Source organism: Xenopus tropicalis, chromosome 6 (assembly GCF_000004195.4).
Source record: "Xenopus tropicalis strain Nigerian chromosome 6, UCB_Xtro_10.0, whole genome shotgun sequence".
NCBI classification, from domain to species: domain Eukaryota; kingdom Metazoa; phylum Chordata; class Amphibia; order Anura; family Pipidae; genus Xenopus; species Xenopus tropicalis.
In genome coordinates this window covers 44,003,728-44,024,565 of record NC_030682.2, presented here as the reverse complement: position 1 = coordinate 44,024,565, position 20,838 = coordinate 44,003,728, and the positions used below count along the sequence as shown (strand labels likewise).

General features: G+C 39.7%; 1 protein-coding gene across 1 annotated transcript; it reads right to left on the bottom strand.

Annotated features, from left to right (window-relative positions):
* Positions 1–2,129: 2,129 nt before the first annotated feature.
* galnt15 (polypeptide N-acetylgalactosaminyltransferase 15) lies at positions 2,130–16,334 on the bottom strand. Its single transcript, XM_002932790.4, has 10 exons — positions 15,428–16,334; positions 13,458–13,624; positions 11,694–11,898; positions 10,427–10,594; positions 9,870–9,987; positions 8,802–8,993; positions 6,694–6,825; positions 4,187–4,288; positions 3,960–4,097; positions 2,130–2,865 (listed from the first exon to the last, which is right to left on the bottom strand). Exons 1-10 carry the CDS (start codon positions 15,898–15,900, stop codon positions 2,719–2,721), a joined length of 1,842 nt encoding a protein of 613 aa, XP_002932836.2. The 5' UTR covers positions 15,901–16,334; the 3' UTR covers positions 2,130–2,718.
* Positions 16,335–20,838: the final 4,504 nt, after the last annotated feature.

The window sequence follows — 20,838 nt, the reverse complement described above, 5'->3', positions numbered from 1 at the left end:
GAGGAACTATTATGCATTATTAATAACTGCCAGATAATCTCACAAAATTATTACCGTATATACTCGAGTATAAGCCAATCTGAATATAAGCCGAGGTACCTAATTTTACCTAAGAAAACTGGAAAAACTTATTGACTGGTGTATAACCCTAGGGTGGGAAATGCAGCCGCTACTGCTAAGTTTCAATAATCAAATAACAGATAAATAAATAATAGATAACTTTAGAGAAAGAAAAATGCTACAGCAGCAGACAAAAGCAAGTTTGGGAAGGCTAAGGAAGCTGCCATACTAATTATCAAGTACTTGACATCCTGCTGTGTGCTTTGTGCTCGTCCCATTGGTTCTGTGCGCTGTGTGCGCTCCCATCATTAGTGAATCTCCATTACCAAAAATAATTACCGTATATACTCGAGTATAAGCCGATCCGAATATAAGCCGAGGTACCTAATTTTACCTAAGAAAACTGGAAAAACTTATTGACTCGAGTATAAGCCTAGGGTGGGAAATGCAGCAGCTACTGCTAAGTTTTAATAATCTAAATAAATACCAATGAAATTATATTAATTGAGACATCAGTGGGGTATGTGTTTTTCAATATTTATTTCAAAGAAAAACAGTAAACTAGCTCTAAGCAGGGAAGAAGGTCAACAAAAACAATATAAGTACTTCCCCACGCTGATTGCACATTGGCAAACTGGCCGCAGACCCGGTCCCGGAGGGATGTAAGGGGAAATAAGTATTGCTAGTGGGAGCCTAGGCCAGGGCACTGGAGGGTCTGGTTGCGGGTGGCCTAATTTGCACACAAAGGACAGAGGGTGCTAGTCTAGAGGGACCCATGGCACCCGACTCAAGTATAAGCCGAGGGTGACTTTTTCAGCACATTTTGGGTGGTGAAAAACTAGGCTTATACTTGAGTATATACAGTACTTACAAATCCTAAGTAGACACAGTGCATCATTGGAGCTTTTTTATTTCTAAAGATCTGCCCTTAAGGAATTGAGGATGGTAGCAGTTTGCATACTTATAAAATAAAACAATGCTTGCAATGTTACATTACTTCATCTCGAACTTCCTGGTTTGCCAGAATCAAAATGCCCAAAACAATACATCTTTAGTCTGGTACTTCATGCTCAAAGTGGAAGGCCATGAATGATTTGGTCAAGCATGATTTACTATTTCATTATTGTCCATGCTATTCTTAAAAGTTTTTTTTTATACTTTTTTAGTGGTCTTCTTATGTGCCATTTTTAGTGAATGTGCACCCCATGTGCCTTTTTCAGTGAATGTGCGCCCCATTGTGGCGCGCCGTGGCTTGATGTGCGTCCCATCGGTTCGGTAATTAGAAGCACTAACAGCGCGTATGTCTCGTAATGGTGCAGCGCGCGTGCACGCCCTCTGTTAGTGCATGTAATAACCGAACTTATGGAACGCGCATCAAGCCGCGGCACGCCACAATGTGGCACACACTCACTGAAAAAGGCATACGGGGCGCACATTCGCGCCGCGCATGATGCCATAAGGTCGTCCACGGGGGGGGGGGGCGTTGTGCGCCCAATGAGCGCATTGCATCTGTGAGAATCCATATACCGTATATATTCGAGTATAAGCCAAGGGTTACTTTTTCAGCACATTATTCGTGCTGGAAAACTCGGCTTATACTCGAGTATATACATTAGTTGATTTCTGTTCACTATAAAATTGTAATATCGATACCATCCAGTTTAAAAGACAACAAAGGCTGCTCCAAGATGTCTCTACCTTTCTGTTCTTCCAGAACTTTTTGAAACACCATGACATGAAGGGCATTCATAAAAGCAACTACTAATTGTGGGCTACTCTCCCATTAGCTGTTGCTAGGTGGCAATCTCCTGTAGAACAAACAAGTGTTTGCAGTGTTTGAATCCATGACCTGCAAACAGCATTTGTTCTATAGATAGGATTGCCACCTAGCAACAGCGCCCATTATTCTTAGTACATCTATAAAACGATTACAACTTGAACTGCATCTTCGTTTCTTAAAATTTCTTTTAAATCTCTTCTTTCAACGACATTCCCTTATTTTTACCCACCTCACATTCAGTGTACATAAATACATACATCTCATTATGAATAAATATCATACACTTATACATAATTCAACACGTTTACGTTTTATTATGTCTTAAGATTTTTTTTTAAGTTCAGCTGCTCTCTAGTTATGGGAGCAAAGATTTCCACCATAACGCACATAGAGCTCACCCTGTTGCCTGGAGAATTTCATCTTCTTTCACCACATTTTTCTAGGCTGCACCAATTCCAGTTTTTTCAGTTGGTTATCTTGAGGCTTGTAATTGATGGGAAAGTCACTGTAGTTTGTAGCATGGTAGAGTGTTGGTGACTGCATTGAAATCATCAGTAATATTTGGGAGCATTTATGTGTGGTCAGTGCCACCTGTTATCTGATAACAATAAAGTATCTGGCCCAGTGGAGCCTTGTCATGGGAGGAAGGAAACATGCAACACTAACGGAACTGTTGCTCGGCTGCCAATTATATAGCCAGACACTGTTCCCCATACACATGTATGTGACAATCAGATTCCAAGTATATATTCCATCCTGGGACCAGTTATGTTGTTACTCCGTATTAATGATTATGGTCCACCCATTTTAGATCTGCAGTTGTGTAAATTTAATAAATAACTGTCTCCATTCTAGCAGCCAGTACAATGTACAACACACTATGCAGATGCTTTACACACAGCAGGTAACATTTTCCAGATCTGATTTCTATGGTCACTGCAGGGATTCAAGTACAATGATTTTCTGGCCCCAGTGCCCATAGCCTCTATACACTTGCCGGTAGGAATGTGTGTGATAGAGCCAGCCTGTAAGAATAGGAAAGATAAACATGATAATCCAGATGTGCACAAGTAGAATAGAACTGTTGGGTTAAACAATCATATAAACGGAAGACATTCCATCCCATGATGATACAGGAGGCTAGTGAAATATAATACGCTGAGGCTCCACCTCAAGGAAAGTGCTACAGATACCTGTATAAAATCCCACAGCAATCATTATAAAACTAACATATGCCTTTGTCTTCCATCTTTTATAAAACATCTCTTTAGTTGCATAACCTGTGACTGTCAAGCTATTTAATTTTTTAATACTTCTATTATTGCCCCATCATGCAATTATTTATTATAGTTCCCATGATGCTCAGTTATGTACAGTGCTGCAATTGGGCAGGGATGCCATCCACTTTATTTCTGCAAAATGGCATCCCCTCAGGGGAAACTTTTTTTCCCTACAGCTTAATGCTGGAGAGGAAACTTTGAACCTCCCTCCATCCTATCCATTCTCAAAAGGACTGTAGCACGGCTTACACTTTATTGGGAAAAGAAGCAAACTGTTGCAGGAAGTTAAAAATCATCAGTTCCTCCCCAAATGCCACCTGTAACTCCTCATCATTTAGTTTTATATTTAAACCTTTACCCTTAGCTGTTAGTAGCTAAAGCTTATACTGTTAATTGCTATATAAAGTTAAATAGAGTTCTATGATTTCTAATAGTTATGCTGGGGTTGTGCCCCCTGGGTACCTTGTTTGCAGAAGCTGAATTGCCAGATATGAAAAGTCATAATCAGTATTTTTAGGGAACACACACTTGCATTTCAGGCATCAAGCTGTTCAGAAGATGGCAAAATATCTTTGCTTTAAAGTGGGCCAAGCTAGAAAGTGTTGGTGGCCAATACCTAATATTAGGCCTTCTAATTAGGCTTATAATTTGGGCATGGCTTATTTTGCCACACCACGCTACACAAGCCATACGTGACATCCCTTCTCTATCTTCACCTCGTTGAGCACTGGTTATGTACAATGCTCTGCTGCCTGGTTTCCTAGATAAAAATGAATAACAAGGGAATTCAGACCAAATATATCAATAATGTCAAAATAGGACACTGTAAATTCACATACCTGACCAAAGTGCCACAATCGGCTGGCGGCAGGTTTGCTGGTTGTACAGTTTTCAAATGAAATCTGCTCATGTCTCACAGTAAGGCAAAGGGGCACTGATGTTAACCTGATTTCATTAACGCTGTTATACTCAAAAACCTAAACGGTAGAACGTATTAGTTTCATTTACTCCAGTATAGCAATTAATAAAAATTTGAAATTCTGTATTTCCATAATTTGCATAATACCTGATTGCCATTCTCATCACAACTGGAAAGTTTAACAGGTGTAACAAAGAGTCTTTCCCTAAATGTATGCGTCATGCATAATCCAAATCCTGCATTGAACAGCTGCAAAACAGACAGACAAAACAGTCTTATAAAGAGTGTATGAGATTGCAATGCACATTGCATGAAATGATATCAATAAATTCCAATTATTGACAGGTTGCTTTGAGCTTATTGGTTGCTTTGGACATTCACAATTGAATTTATGTATTGCTTAACTGATAGTGTTGGTTTGCTATTTTACCATGTACATATAGGGGCTAATTTACTAACCCACGAATCCGAATCCGAATTGGAAAAATTCCGACTGGAAAACGAACATTTTGCGACTTTTTCGTATTTTTTGCGATTTTTTCGTCGCCTTTACAACTTTTCGTAAATTGTCGCGACATTTTCGTAACCATTATGACTTACGTGAAAAGTCTTGATTTTTTTGTAGCCATTACGATTTGCTCGTATCTTGTCGCGACTTTTTCGTATTGAGCACTCGTAAACAGCGGGCAAAACTTTCAGACTTAGCATGATTTTGGAAGCCTCCCATAGGACTCAATGGCACCCTGCAGCTCCAACCTGGCCCAAGGAAAGTCTCCCATAGGGCTCAATGGCACTCTGCAGCTCCAACCTGGCCCAAGGAAAGTCTCCCATAATGCTCAATGGCACTCTGCAACTCCAACCTGGCCCAAGGAAAGCCTCCCATAGGGCTCAATGGCACTCTGCAGCTCCAACCTGGCCCAAGGAAAGTCTCCCATAGGGCTCAATGGCACTCTGCAGCTCCAACCTGGCCCAAGGAAAGTCTCCCATAGGACTCAATGGCACTCTGCAGCTCCAACCTGGCCCAAGGAAAGTCTCCCATAGGGCTCAATGGCACTCTGCAGCTCCAACCCGGCCCAAGGAAAGTCTCCCATAGGGCTCAATGGCACTCTGCAGCTCCAACCTGGCCCAAGGAAAGTCTCCCATAGGGCTCAATGGCACTCTGCAGCTCCAACCTGGCCCAAGGAAAGTCTCCCATAGGGCTCAATGGCACTCTGCAGCTCCAACCTGGCCCAAGGAAAGTCTCCCATAGGACTCAATGGCACTCTGCAGCTCCAACCTGGCCCAAGGAAAGTCTCCCATAGGACTCAATGGCACTCTGCAGCTCCAACCTGGCCCAAGGAAAGTCTCCCATAGGGCTCAATGGCACTCTGCAGCTCCAACCCGGCCCAAGGAAAGTCTCCCATAGGACTCAATGGCACTCTGCAGCTCCAACCTGGCCCAAGGAAAGTCTCCCATAGGGCTCAATGGCACTCTGCAGCTCCAACCTGGCCCAAGGAAAGTCTCCCATAGGGCTCAATGGCACTCTGCAGCTCCAACCCGGCCCAAGGAAAGTCTCCCATAGGGCTCAATGGCACTCTGCAGCTCCAACCTGGCCCAAGGAAAGTCTCCCATAGGGCTCAATGGCACTCTGCAGCTCCAACCTGGCCCAAGAAAAGTCACGATACTGAAGCTTGAATGAATCCGAAACTTTCGTACTCGGCGCGAAGGCTACGAAAAAGTTGCGACAATTCGCGCAAGTCGTAACGCTACGAAAAAGTCGCGACATTTTGCGAAACAGTCGGAATGGCTACGAAAAAGTCGTGACGATTTACGAAAAAATCACAAAATACCGATCATTACGAAAAAAAAAACGCATTCGGACGCCTTCGGACCGTTCGTGGATTAGTAAATGTGCCCCAAACAGTACTGTCTGTTGGATTTAAGTGTAATAATTTGCCAGACAAAATTGAACATTGATAACCCTATGTTACAGCAAGAGACCATTAAGGTGGCAATACACAGGCCCACCCAACCTCCAAGGCTGCAACCGAGTGAATCTTACAGTGTATGGTCACCTTAAGGTAGAGCTGGTGGGGACTTTTCTCAGCACTGAATCCCTTTGCATCTGTTTTCAAATTTGGTAAACAGGTATGGGATCTATTATCCAGAATGCTCAGGACCTGGGGTTTTCCAGATCTTTCTGTAATTTGGATCTCCATACATTGTCTGCTAAAAAGGATTTTAACATTAATTAAACCCATTAGGATAGTTTTGCCTTAAACAAGGACTAATTTTATCTTAGTTGGGATTAAGTACAAAGTACTGTTATGAAAATGAAAAATGAAATTATTTCTAAAAATTTTAATTATTTAATTAAAATGGACTGTATAGAAGATGGCCTTCCCATAATTCGGGATTTCTGGATAAAGGATCCCATGCCTGTGTGTCTATTTTGTGGAGCTAGGGGTCACAAATAAAATGTTTCCTGAAAATTATGTGACTTATAATGATAAATGATGCAGTAAGCTACTTCCATTTAGAAGAGGCAGTAGGCCAATATTTCTCTGCAGTTGTTAGCTTAATGAAACTAAAGGAGTGTACACGTCTTTTCATTTGCCAATGATTCTTTTACTGTAATAAATTTAGAATAATTTTTTCCATAAAAATGAAATTACTTGTCCAGAGGATTCCAGTGTAGATGTAGACATGTTGATTTCTGGATAAACATTAGCTAAAAACCATTGGAAACGCTTACAACCCAGCCTTTGTCGCAGCTGTTCATGTTCATTAATATCAGACTCTTGAATCTAAAATAGGAGAAAGATATGGATAAAGAATAATGCACATAATAATCCATATGGAAATTCATGGTTAATGTGCACAGATGATATGGCTCTCCTACAAGGAGAGAGAGAGATCTTGGATATTGGGATAGTTTTATGTTTCAAAAATGGGTGCTACCTCTGGACTTATTTAGTTGGGGATGGTATAAAACATCTGTCAAAGAGAAATATTTTGCCACACCTGTTACAGGAACTGACTGAGGAAAATACCCAGGGCATCCTCAGGATCTCCATATCTCAACCTGGACTTGAGTACTAGATCAATTAAAACGGTTGGATAATTTATATATGCACTGATTTCCGACAGGCCCTTTCCTCGGCTTTGTACAATAAGAGCTAACAGACATATCCTATTCAAATAATAGTTCAGTTATTAAGGAAAAAGCAGTCTGTTATGTTATCTAACTATAAATGTATAGTAGTTTGATACACCTTTCTACAACACAATAGGCTGCTTCAGATAGTCCGATATTGAAGGCAGAGCCAGATAGAAACTGTCAAACATCTCTTTAGCCTCTAAAAATGCCTGCAGTGTTTCACCTAAGACTGAAACTGTCTTTCAGCCAGATGGGAAAATGTCCTCTGAGACAGAACTCAGAGGGCTCTGACTTAATTAATAAGTTACAGGGTAAACCTTTTGATAAAAAAAAATAACAAAATAATAACAAAAGTGGTATATTTGTTATTTTTTATTTCAAAAGGGTTACCCTGTAACATTTTAACTGGCTAACATGGTAAATCACCTTTTCCTGCACCTTAGGAAATGTCCTGGTGTCCAGAGCCAGCCCATGGCCAGTGCAGGATATCAAACCGATGGGTGCTTAATGGTTATGTGATAGTTGGCAGTGCAGTTATCCACTGAAAACCATTCAGTAATGTCAGCCATGATGTTGTATTAATTTACATCACTAGCCCACCTAGAGCTCCCTATAATCATGCCAGTGTATAAATCTTTTACTATGGCCTATTTTTCTGAAATAGTATTGATTCTAGATAGTGGTTGATGGTCCCAAAAATATTATCATTATCCTTTATTATAATTTGTCAACAGTGTATGGAGCAGTACAAAAATATCAATCTAAGGAATAATCACATGTTCGTAATTATGTTGCAAGTACTTTTAAGTCCTTTTCAGTTTTCTTCCATGCGTAGGGCTGTATCCCATTTTCACCACCAGGTGTCAGTATATTATATAAAATAAACTGTGTACAAAGCACTTAAAACAGGTTGTTCGCTATTAGTATGTTATCACATGTCAAATTCTTAGCAATATTTCAATTGGTCTTAATTTTTTATAATTTCCTAATTATTTGCCTCCTTTTTCAGCCTCTTCACAGCTTTCAAATGGGGGCAACTGAACCTGGCAACCAAAAAACTTATTGCTCTGTGAGTCTGCAATTTTATTGTTGTGTACTTTTTATTATACATCTTACATTCAGGCCCTCTCCTATTCAGCTCCCAATTGGACTGGAGAGCTGCTGAACAGTAAGATAAATATTTAGAAAATCCCTGTCTATTAAGGGTATGCGGGTTGACCCGCAACCTGCGGGACCCTTTACTCTTAGGTCAGATAGATATCATTTTTATTGTGCACCTCAAATTGAAACAGAAAGTGCAGGCACCCAGGGACTGATATATCTACTGTATATCCATCTACCTTTCTATTTTTCCACTGGTGTAACTATAGAGAAAGCAGACCTTCTCAGTCATGGAGGGGACACGGGGTCCTGGACCACTACAAGGTCTGCTTTCCCTAGACGGGGCCTTGGAGTAGGTGGGTGGGATTCCAGGTAGGAGTTCCTGTGCAATCGGGTCCCTCTGAAGATTTTTCTACAGGAAAGTCTGGTGCAGACTATCTAGCTATCTATCTAAGCAAAGAGAGTCTAATCATCTATATGCAAAGGGTTCATAATATTGGATATTTTATCACATATTATTACCCTGTTTAATAAAGAATTCCCAACGTTCCTATAGAAGATTGCCTTATATGAGTCCATCCATAGCTCAGCAGTTCGGACTTTACTTCTTAATACATCCTCATTTTGAACAGAGTTGTGCATAGTGTGATTCTGATACGCATGACCGACTCGTGAACATGGCACAATTTCTACTGAGCCGCCACAAAGCCACACCTGCGGAGAGATGAACAAGAGCAGGATTTGGCAATGTTTTGAAACAATGTGTTCGTATTATTTTGTATCACCTAGATACCCGTGTTATTGTAGGCCTCTTAATAAATATATGACTGTATTTGTATAGATCTGGTCATATTTATGTACATTCAACATATACAATAGTAATTTAATGGTTGCACATATAAGTTTTCTTTACATAAAGATGCACCTTAGAAGATCCCTGTCAGTGAATGCTTAATGGATACAGACATTGTGCACTTCTAAGTGCTAGCCTGAGCTAATCCCAAATAGAAAATTGCAATTTTAAGTACTAGGGGCCACATTCTGGGATCATACAATTCATACAAACACACCAAGGGCACACATACATGTAAGCTCACATTAGCCAATTAATGGCAGCACCAGATTTCTGTCAAATGCTCCCAGAGGCCATCCCCAATCTATGCCCCCCCAACCCCCCTCCCGTCCCCAGTGCTCCATATGTGAGAAATTTTAAGTGTGACTTGGCGGCATGCCACCCCTAAATGTATGCTGCCCTAGTTCTGGGCCTTTGTAGCTTTTCCACAAATCTGGGCCTGGCCTGGTTCAGTCTTTTACTTCCACACTTCCAAACTGGAGAGCTGCTCAACAAAAAGCTAAAACATTCAATCAGTTGCAAATTGTCTCAGACAAAAAGTTCTAAAAGTTGATTTAAAGGTAAACAACCCCTTTAAAAACACAGGCAGGCAAAACCCCAACACTATTTGTTTACTTATTTATATATATTTACGTAGGTGGGTGTGTGTGTGTGTGTGTGTGTAAATAAATAGATAGATATACAGATAGATAGATAGATAGATAGATAGATAGATAGATAGATAGATAGATATTTACCCGAATTGATAGTTCTGTAGTTTCAACTCCCCAGGAATTTATACCAGTATCAAATCCCCCAATATTTTGGAAGTAATGCCGATCAGATGCAAGCACATATCCTGGTATAACTGGACTTCTAGAGGGAGATCATAGAACATTTTAAGCATATATATATATATATATATCCTACCAATGAAAATAGTCATTGGCTTTGGGCACCTCATTATTTTCTTTAGACATTATTCGCAAAGGATTTTCATTTTAAATTACACATAAATAAGCCTCTCATATCTGGTCATAGTAAAGGAGATGCACAAGGAGCCTCATACTGCTGATTCGCTGTCTAACAAGTGCAAACCAGAAATATGGGGACCAATAGCAAACAAGTTGACTATTAAATTAGAATAAAATAAACCCATTTGGACACTTACATGGAAATAAATTAATTTCATCATTATTTTAAACAAAATTGAAATTAAGTGCTTAAACATTAATTACTAAAAGAAATTATATTACACTAATCTCCATGTCAGCACCAAATCAAATTTATTTTATTCTCGATTATTTCAAATTACCTGAATGGAATGATGGGGGATTGGCGTACCTTCTCCTCATGTTCTGGCAGGGGAACCCAGTGAAAATCAAGTTTCCAGTCAAATACTCCTTGTTGCAGCAATGACGAATGAGAATATTCAAATGTCTTCCAGTCTATAAAATCTATAACAGGAGAGACTATTCGATTCCTGTTTAGAAAAATAAAAACTTAGGCTGGTTTCTATGAACTTTGCAAAATCAAGAGATATGGAAAAAAAACATATAATAATGAGGGAACAAAGATATGTGAACATTATGGGGCAAGTTTACAAACGTTTGTATTTTTATTGTGAAGTCATGGAGTGTGAAAGTCCCTCTGCTCACCATAGTGGGTGGTGCACAGATTCTCTTAAAGATCCCAGAGTCCCAGAATCCATCACTTCACGATGGAAAAAGGTAAGGTATGGGTTGAATCACTCTTTGCGCCTAAGGATAGGTGGGAATTGGCCCCAGCAAGAACAGACAGACTATGATAGCTTTATTTCAGTCTGTGAAGTCAGTTTTATCTGTGTTAAAAAAATATATACAGTATATATATATATAAAGTCCAGTCGTCGGCACTCACCAGGACATAAATTAAGCACCGGGTGCACATCAATTCTCATATTCACCTTCATAAACGGCACTCACGGCATAGAGTCCAACCATGGATCCTTCATTAAACCTCCATATCTACGCGTTTCAATCCCCAGTGGATCAAAACGCGTAGATATGGAGGTTTAATAAAGGATCCATGGTTGGACTCTATGCCGTGAGTGCCGTTTATGAAGGTGTACTGTATATATATATATTTAGCAGTTGGGTGGCTTTTTAGCAAGTGAGAAAATAGAGGGTTATGGAAGTCAACTCATGGTACAAGTTAATCAAGGGACTGGTCTGATTTTTAGCCCTCTAAAGGCAAATTAGAGAGGCTTCAGAAGGGTATTTTTTACTTTCTCTTGATCAATTAGCAGTTAGGCAGGTTTCATGTAGACATAAAACTTGATGGATGTGTGTCTTTTAATCCAACTTACTATGACAATAAAGTAATTGTTCTGCCCATAACTATATTCAAACAGTAATTGCCATGTCAAACAATTTGCCTTGATAATTACAGAGATATACATTTTATCAAATACATAAAAAAATAGGTCCTATAAAACTTATTCCCCATAAAAGTATAGTGCTTAACAAAAGAAACATGAAAGGTGCAAGCCTTTTACACAGTAAGCAATAAGCAGGAGATGGAAAACACAAGCCTTACTTTACCTGTTATGCATGATTCTGCTCAGTAATGGCTCTAACCAGCCTGGGTGGCACTCACAGTGAGAGTCCATAAAGATCAGAACTTCCCCTGTTGCTCTTGCTGCTCCCAGCATTCGGCCTCCAATAACTCCAAGCCTTTTGTTGCTCCTTATCAACTTCACTCCACCAATCCTGGAGATATACTCACTAAGGGCGGACTTTAGATGTTCTGCAATAACGACAGGTACATTTATATATTTTGCTTTAATAAACAATTGCCAAATTACCTTCCGATACCTGCAGCAACATACTCTTTATATGCTTCAGCCATTTACCTTTGCAACTTTTCCTTTACATTGATTCGGTATTTGTTTAGCCCATCTATTACTTCTTTAATTCTCCAAACCCAATTCTAAACTGAACACAGGCCAATGAATGTCTTTTTTGGAACACATACATACAATTAAAATGTGGAATCATGTTGAAATAAAAGCCTGGCCCTTAAGCAGGTTACCCAAGGCAAATGGAAGCCTAGGTATATGGTTATTTTCAAGTACCATATAAATATTTTTGCCCTGTGTCCATTTAGCTGGCAATGCACAAGGCACATATTTAGAAAAATAGTACGCCTAAATATTATTGAATTGGTTTGAAAGAAAATGGAAATGGTTAATGACATTTCCACAGTATTTTCCATTTTCACCCTGGCATAGGTTTCTTGGAAATTGTCTACAACTTAAAGCAGTTTTTGGCATCAATAAATAGGCAAAAGTTTTAAAAGGATCATAAAAACTACATAGTAAGGGATATGGCTGGCAAGCAACCTGCACCTCCTATGGACACAAAACCTTTTCAACTTCATGACCCGTTGGCTTTTGATGCATCTCAGATGGAAACTCTAGGGGCAAAAAGGCAAAACTTCTCTTTAAGAAACCCATTTCAGTCTTTAAAGAAGTACAATTTATAAATAGAATGCTTCTTAAGGACATTTTTTCTTCACAATATCACTGATAAATGATTACCTTATGAGGTGTTCCTTAAAAAGAATGTTTCATTTTACTTAATGAACACTATTTTTGTTGCACAAATGTTCCACTAGGATCAACCATATTTTAAAGTTGCGGGCTATCTCCACTATTTCCGCCAAAATCTTTATGATAAACAGCATGACTTCTGATATGATCCAAATGAGCAGGGACCTCTTTCCACTGCATTTCAAGATGATTATTTTCACCCTGCCGTTCAGGTTATATATACCTCTACTTGTGACTAACCCAACCAGCTATCATACTCGCAACTACGTTCTCACAATAAAGAATTAGTAAACAGCCTTCAAATATTCACCTACCTGTTGAAACTTGAAGCTTGTAAAAGCAATTCCATCCCTAACCAAGGAACATAAAATACATTTTGCTTCTTAGTAACAGTACCATTTAATCAGGCAGTCCTTTGTAAATACAAAGGGTTTTAATTAATGGCTTTACTTAAGCAATATGTCATTATGTTGCTTATTAATTCCACAAGCCTGAAAAAAAGAAGCTCCAGGCTGAGAACATTATTTTCCCATCAGTAATATAATATAAATTAGCTTAATAGTTTCTTTTTATGATGCAGATGAGAGAAGATGCCTCTATTATTTTGTCATGAGGCTCCAGGAATAAAATTCATTCAGGATGCAAATATGTTCTCTACCATTAAATACAATGAACTAGGAGCCCAATACTGATATAATACAAACAGAGTTATTAAGTGATAACTCTAACCACATTGATTGAAGTTGATGGTTACCTTGATGGCTTAGGTCATCTACAAGGATAATTTCCTTCAGGAATGTTCTTGGTGAATTATCAAGTACGCTGTGTACAGTTCTTAAAAGTGTAGACCAGCCTTCGTTGTGAAAACAGATAATAACACTGGCTATGGGAAGTTTTTCCCCGTAATTCTGCTGAAGGCATCTGTGCAGAGTGGGAAACAACAATTAGCCACATGCACACATACAGTAGGAAGCAGAGTTTTCATTCATCTTTCTATTTTGCTCACTGCCAGTGTTGGCCTGGGGTGGCAGGGGATCACCAGGGCTGCCGCCTGGGGACCCCCAACCCATTCATGAACTCCTGCCCATGACTCCACCTGGAATTGAAGGCACTTGTTATAATGCAAACTAAACATTTTAACTATTGCTCCCTATGTTTATGATATTTGGTTTTTACATACTTCATTCATAATTTTTTTTTATGTTTTTTATTTGAAGGTTAGAAAGTTGTCGAAAATGGTGATCTGGTTTAAACACATGACAGTTTAAGAACATAACATGTATGTGCATAATTATTCCACATGTTTCAAACACAAGCATTACATATTATCTGCTTTAAGGGAGTGTCTGTATTTGGGTGTATTTCATATTTTAAATAAGGGTCACTTTGTTTCCATTTAGCTGTATGGAGTAAGGAATATATAAATCTAAATTACACGTCTCTCCAGTAAATCTTAATCAAAGATAAATATGTGAGTGGAACAGCACATTTAAGTTAGTGCTATCCAACTGTTTCCTCTAACATGTTTGAGGGTTGCATTAAAATAAAATGATGCAACACAAAGAGCCCTGTGTTGCCCTTGGGCAAGCTGTGGGGCTAAGTTCTATAGGAAAGATGGCTGATTAAGAATAGATTGCACTGCCTGCAGCTGTGTGTAGGGAATCTGCAGGTATGCAACCAGCTCACCTTTTCATATTTTGTGTCTATACATGTGGAAGTATGTACCTGTATATATCTGGATGTGTGTAGTTGTATATGTGTGTGTTGTGTGTTTCCAAACATACCTGGGCTTCAGTGAAATTATGTTACTTAATACAGTTGCTGTTGGCTGCAGATTTTAAATGTTGTTGTTATCCCTTAACCTTCTTAGTTGGGCCCAACACATAATCTGCACAATAGTGCAGACACTGTAGATTGAACTTCCTGGCTTCTTTGATCTTTAACATGTCAGTGGCTCACAGCATGACTGTGTTCGTGGCAGCCGAAAAATATGTTACGTTAAGGAAATCCCAAATTGTTAAGTATATAAACATCTGTAAGAAAAAATAAAAGACTACTGGGCTCATTTAATAAGGGCCAGGAGCAAGTTCAGGAGGGTTAAGAGATGCAAATCTTACTTCTTGCGTGTTCATATGACGTGCAAACTAGGGGTGTGCCAGGGGAAGCCTATGTGCCCCTGCGGCATGAGGAAAGCTAAGAATCTTCCCTCAGGCAGCAGAGCCCTGCAGTTTATGCCAAGAGAGGTGCAAAAACCTATACCCATGGGCTCTAGGAGCAAATTCCAGGGCAAAAAAACATGGCATTTTGCTTCTGTGGTTTTGCAGTTTGTATTTGCCCCTCCTTTATAAATGAGACTGTATGTGTAAAACATACTTATTCACTGCAGTTCAATGGACTTTTACAATAGCTATTTCTTAATCTTCTAAACAGGACCCCTGTGTTTTGCAAGTTCGGCTTGTTACATAATTTCTTTATTGTATGGTTCATGGGTTGTTTTACCTAGACAGGCATGGCTTTTTTTTTTCTTTATGTGAATTGATGACTTTGTAGAAAACTTTCCCTGTGAAGCACATACTTAAGAATTGCACTTACATTATTGGGCCCACCCCTAAGGGCAACCAAAAATATAGTAAGAATGCTTTGAGGGAACCCCACTGCAGTGCAGACTGGTAATAGCACTTGATATCTTCTGTATCTAATACCAAGAAAACTCTGAGTACTCACTCTGGGTGGCGACCATCAGGTATAATCCGGTGCAGGGGAATATTTTTGCTGACTTCTTCATCAAAACCATTTGTGTTCAGTTCGCTCCGCAGTACCAGAGAAGGTGAAGTTTCCTCATTCTTCCGCTTGAGTTGTTTCACTATTCTGTACATTTTTCTTGGTACTTTGTCAAAGTTCCTCTCTGGACCAGACATGCCTATAGCAATGAGCCCCTCCTCCCTAAGTGAGGACAGAGGAGACAGCAATTCCACTTTAAAGTGATTGCTTTCCTCAGCTCTCTCCTGCACTAAGTCCTCACCTGCCCATCCATGTCCACCGCCTTCATAGTAATACTGAAAATCTTGGGGTTTGTCCTCACGCTGGGCTTCTGGATTGAGTATTGCCACAATTACCAGCACCAACAACAGTCCAAACATAAGCATGACTACCTGCAGCTGGCATAGAAGCAATCTGCATCTCTTCCTCAGTAACATGATGTGCGTTGCAGAATGAGACACACATGATATTAGTAAATGTCTTCATTCCAGATCAGTTTCCCTGACTGCCTCACATCTACTTTTCCCACGCAGGTCTTTTTCCCTCTTCTAGCACTTGCTGTTTATATCTTCTTATTCATTTCCCATCCAGATGCCTGCAGATAAATCCCTCCACACCGGTGAAAAAGTGAAATGACAACAATGTGCTGTTTTTTCCCTCAGAATGGGAATAAAAGCAATTAATGTCAAAAGTAGTTGTTGAAAGTAGTAAATTACAAATAAAAAGACCTTTTCCTCTTCCTTGTGGGATCTCTTCACATGAGTGCAAAGTGCCGAGCAGCCAGTCCCAGCTGCGAGGAAGGGAAAGAAGCCCAGATGTAGCCCGAGCCTCAGCCTTGCTCTGTTGTGACACTGAACTCAGTTCTTCTGAACAGATGTAAATAAGCAGCGGTTGCCTCCCCTTCACACATAACCTCAGTGCTGCCAGACTTCACAGAGAACTGCATATTTCCCTGGTCCTAATGCCCTCTAAATTCCCTGGATTATAGCTCACTATTTTATGATACCTAATACCATCTAATCATCTCAGCACTAACGCAATAACATAGTTTCACACTTATTCAATTCTCAATAAATATTAAGTCCTCAACCTACATAGCAGCCTGAATGTTTGCTTCTTTCCTCAGCATGTAAGTTTGTATATGTAAGCAGCAACAGCATTAGAAATCTAAATATTCTTATGCAATATTGCCAAAATCCATCCCTTTCTTTCAACTGTAACAGCTGGTAATGCATGCTCTCGTTCTATCCCGACTAGACTACTATAACCTGCTACTAACTAGCCTCCCCAACTACTACTGCCTTTTCCTGCCTTACACCCTTTTCCCTTGCTGTTCCTTACATTTGGAATGCCATCCCTGACTTCCTCCAGAGAGAATCCTCCATCTTTTCAGAACTAAACTCCAAGACTCCCTCTTGGGGCACTCGCACAGCACCTGGTCTGGGAACTGGCACTTATATTGCAGTGTCACCCACTGCAACCTACAGCACTTATATTGCAGTCACCCACTGTAACCTACAGCACTTATATTGCAGTGTCACCCACTGCAACCTGCAGCACTTATATTGCAGTCACCCACTGTAACCTACAGCACTTATATTGCAGTGTCACCCACTGTAACCTACAGCACTTATATTGCAGTGTCACCCACTGCAACCTGCAGCACTTATATTGCAGTCACCCACTGTAACCTGCAGCACTTATATTGCAGTGTCACCCACTGTAACCTACAGCACTTATATTGCAGTGTCACCCACTGTAACCTGCAGCACTTATATTGCAGTGTCACCCACTGTAACCTGCAGCACTTATATTGCAGTGTCACCCACTGTAACCTGCAGCACTTATATTGCAGTGTCACCCACTGTGACCTGCAGCACTTATATTGCAGTCACCCACTGTAACCTGCAGCACTATTATTCTCCTATGTGTCTGTAAATTACCCTCCCATTTAGATTGTTAGCTCTACTCTACCTCTTGTCTATTTGATTCTTAACTTATTGCAACTGTAATGTATTTATTTGTATTTATTGTTATACCTTGTATTTCTCTATTATTATCTTAATAACCCCCTGATGTATACATTTATTGTCCTACTGTACATAATACAATAAAGATATACATACATATACATACAAATATTACTATGCACTATTGACAGGGGAACTCAAGCAAGTGGCTTTTTCCTTTCTGTATTAAAGGATATTCCCAATGCTATGCCAGCTATATACAAATGGTAGCCCTACAGATATCGCTGATCTAAAACTTCCAGAATGCTGGGACTGACAGTTCAATAACATCAGGAGCAGTTTGGTACACTAATGACCTTATTTTCTTGCCAGTAAGTAGGCAGAAAGTCTTGTGACCTATGGTAACAAAAAAATACACATATATTATTTATTATAATGTGGAAAATAGAAGGAAAATCATAAGTGAGAATTTTTTGAAGTCTCTTATCCAGAAAACTGATATCCAGACAGTTATGAATTACGGCACTGCCATTTCCATTAGTCTTAATTTTAATCAAATAATTCTAATAATATCAGGAAGTCAGGACACTAGGGAAGAGAGCTCAACTCAGGAGACTGGGCTTAGCCAACAGCTAAAATGAGAAGGCTGGGTCAGACTCATGGCAAAACACATAAGAGCACCTGAGGAAGGGAAGTTACAGTCTAATAATAAGGTTTCTTTAAACCTTGAGGTTGTGCTTTCAGTAACCCCTGGGGTTGTAAATGCATCCTAAAGTGCATGGTGCAATCAGTAAAACCTCCCTTAAAAGGAAAAGGGTCCCAAAAATGTCTCCCAAAAACTTCAGGCCTAATGACTCAACCAGAATCCAGAGTTTTCGGCCTCTCCGTCACCAAAGCTTAGAAAAGGGCCATTATCCCCGACCTCCAGGCCAAAAGGCACAAGAGGCTAATGTTCACACCTCTGCAAGTTTGAGTTGTCACCTCTCTAAAGAGTTACAATACACCATTGTTATTGAACTAGTGGAAGAGTTTATATGACAAGGACTTCCCACACCAGTCAGTTAAACTAAAGAAGTTGCTCGGATGAGTAGTGAAACATCTTGTGATTACTTAGCAAGTCCAGTTGCTCTAGCATCTGCCTGCAAATCTCTGGGTCCACTTAATTATGATATTGAATGGAGTTTTGCAGACTCCAGCCATAATTCAAATTGTATAACGGAAAAAATCTACTAAATCTTAGACTTCTACTAAATCTTAAATGCTCAACTCCGTTTCACAAAGAAATCATTTTTAACCTTAGTGTATTAGCCAGCCTTAACAGAAGCCATATTTGACCCAGCAGGGAAGGGGAACAGACCTTTTGTTTGAATTATGACCTTTTATGAAGTGCATAACTACAGCCTGTAATATATTGTAAATTATCTCAGCACTACCAGGCTACCCAGATGGCTTTTGTTGGCTCCTTTATTCGATGGAATTTAGCTTCTCTTATGACAGCCAATGGGAAGGCTGGGACTAGCTTTGCTCTGTGAGCACGGGATTATAGTAACATTTAACTCAACCATAAAGACAAATGAGAATTTTAGAATAATCAATTAAAAGCTGCCATGAGTCATACTTATGGAAACTGGCATCTAAAATGGAAAAATGGAAAGAGCGGATGAGATAAAGGTTGCGAGAAACCATTCGCCAATCTGAAAAATATGGTAAAATAGTAATACCGTTATGGGTATGATTATCATAATGCATTTATAAATCTGACCAAGCTATTTTTGGAATAGGTACTATAAAGTCAAAAACACATTTTCTGCAGACTATTTTAAGTATTTAAAGCCTTTCCAGGGGTCTCCACAAAACTACATTAAGTTTGAAAGAGGTATTATGTACTGGCGAGGTTAGACGTCACACCTTAGTCCGTATGCCATGCAATTGATATAAACCAGTGTCCTTCCACAGGGCTCTCAAATATTGGGGTACTATTACCCATATATAGAGGGCACACTAACAAATGAGGCAGTTCAAACAGGTAGTATTATCAAAAAGAAATATATTTAGAAAGTGTATTTGAAAATATCACAAACAGTACAATGTTGCACATATATTACAGCACATATAATACATACAACTAAATAGTATCTGGTCAGTATATGTTTATTTACAAAGATGAAAGACAGCAACCTGGTAAATCCCTAGTAAAACTAGAAACAGAGGCTTTTAGCTTTGATTACAAGTTAGAAGTAAAGCACACCTGGATCTTTCTATAGTATGGCTTTGGCAGCTAGGGAAGGAGAACAAATGTGAATAGATTTATTTCTGGTTTGTTTGCAATTATTATTGTAGGATATCTCACACACAGCATGCCTGGAGCACATAAATATAAGGTAAGGCTGTCAAGAAAAGTAAGCAGTAGAAAAAGTGATGGTGGAGCTTTATCAGGATGAATGCTTACTAGCCATGGACCCCAGATGAATCTTCAAAGAGGCGATAAATAAAAAGTAAGAGGCCTTGGCTGCTTAGAAAACAACTCAACTCTGTACTGTATACAGCTAAATGACTGGATAAAGGGAAACTGTCACTGTGCATACAGAAGCCATTTTCTATGCATAATCAATATAAATGGATAATGGGCTGCTATGGGCCACTTAAATGCACCGAAAGCAACACTGACATATGAAACTTGTACCCACTATGAAAGGGGTTGTGAAAGGTTGGTGGCCTTTGGGCTCCACATGTTTCTTTTTTCTGCATGATACTAAGGGTTGCCACCTTTTAAAGATAAACTTACTGGCCAGAGAGAAATGGGTCGGTGAAGCCCTGTAGAAGGACCCTAACATAAAGGAGAGCTTTCTGTTGATTCTGGATCATCTGGACAAAGAAGAGGTAAGATTAAGGTTTAAGTAGGCATTCCAGGGGCAGAAAAAGACAGCATTACAAATTTACAGGAAAGTACATTACAAATAGTGATGAGCGAATCTGTCAAAAGATCCGCAAAATGGCGAAAAATTCGCGAAACGGCGAAAATGTCGTGCGACGGCTATTGTTTCGTCGCACGCGGCTATTGTTTTGTCGCACGGCTATTGTTTCGTCGCACGCGGCTATTGTTTTGTCGCACGGCTATTGTTTCGTCGCACGCGGCTATTGTTTCGTTGCATGCGGCTATTGTTTCGTCGCCCGCGGCTATTGTTTCGTCGCACACGGCTATTATTTTGTCGCGCGGCTATTGTTTCGTCGCCTGCGGCTATTGTTTTGTCGCACGGCTATTGTTTCGTCGCGCTGCTATTGTTTCGTCGCACGCGGCTATTGTTTTGTCGCACGGCTATTATTTTGTCGCGCGGCTATTATTTTGTCGCCTGCGACTATTCTTTTTTGACGCCGGCGACAATTTTTGGACGTGCGGCGAATTTT

Bases quoted from the DNA above. Each gene is read 5' to 3' on its own strand.
- galnt15 (XM_002932790.4), bottom strand. From the start codon at position 15,900: ATGTTACTGAGGAAGAGATGCAGATTGCTTCTATGCCAGCTGCAGGTA. The intron at 11,899-13,457 runs GTAACCATCAAC...TCGTTATTGCAG, and splicing joins AGATGACCTAAGCCATCAAG to AACATCTAAAGTCCGCCCTT. The intron at 10,595-11,693 runs GTAAAGTAAGGC...TTTTCTAAACAG, and splicing joins AGCAGAATCATGCATAACAG to GAATCGAATAGTCTCTCCTG.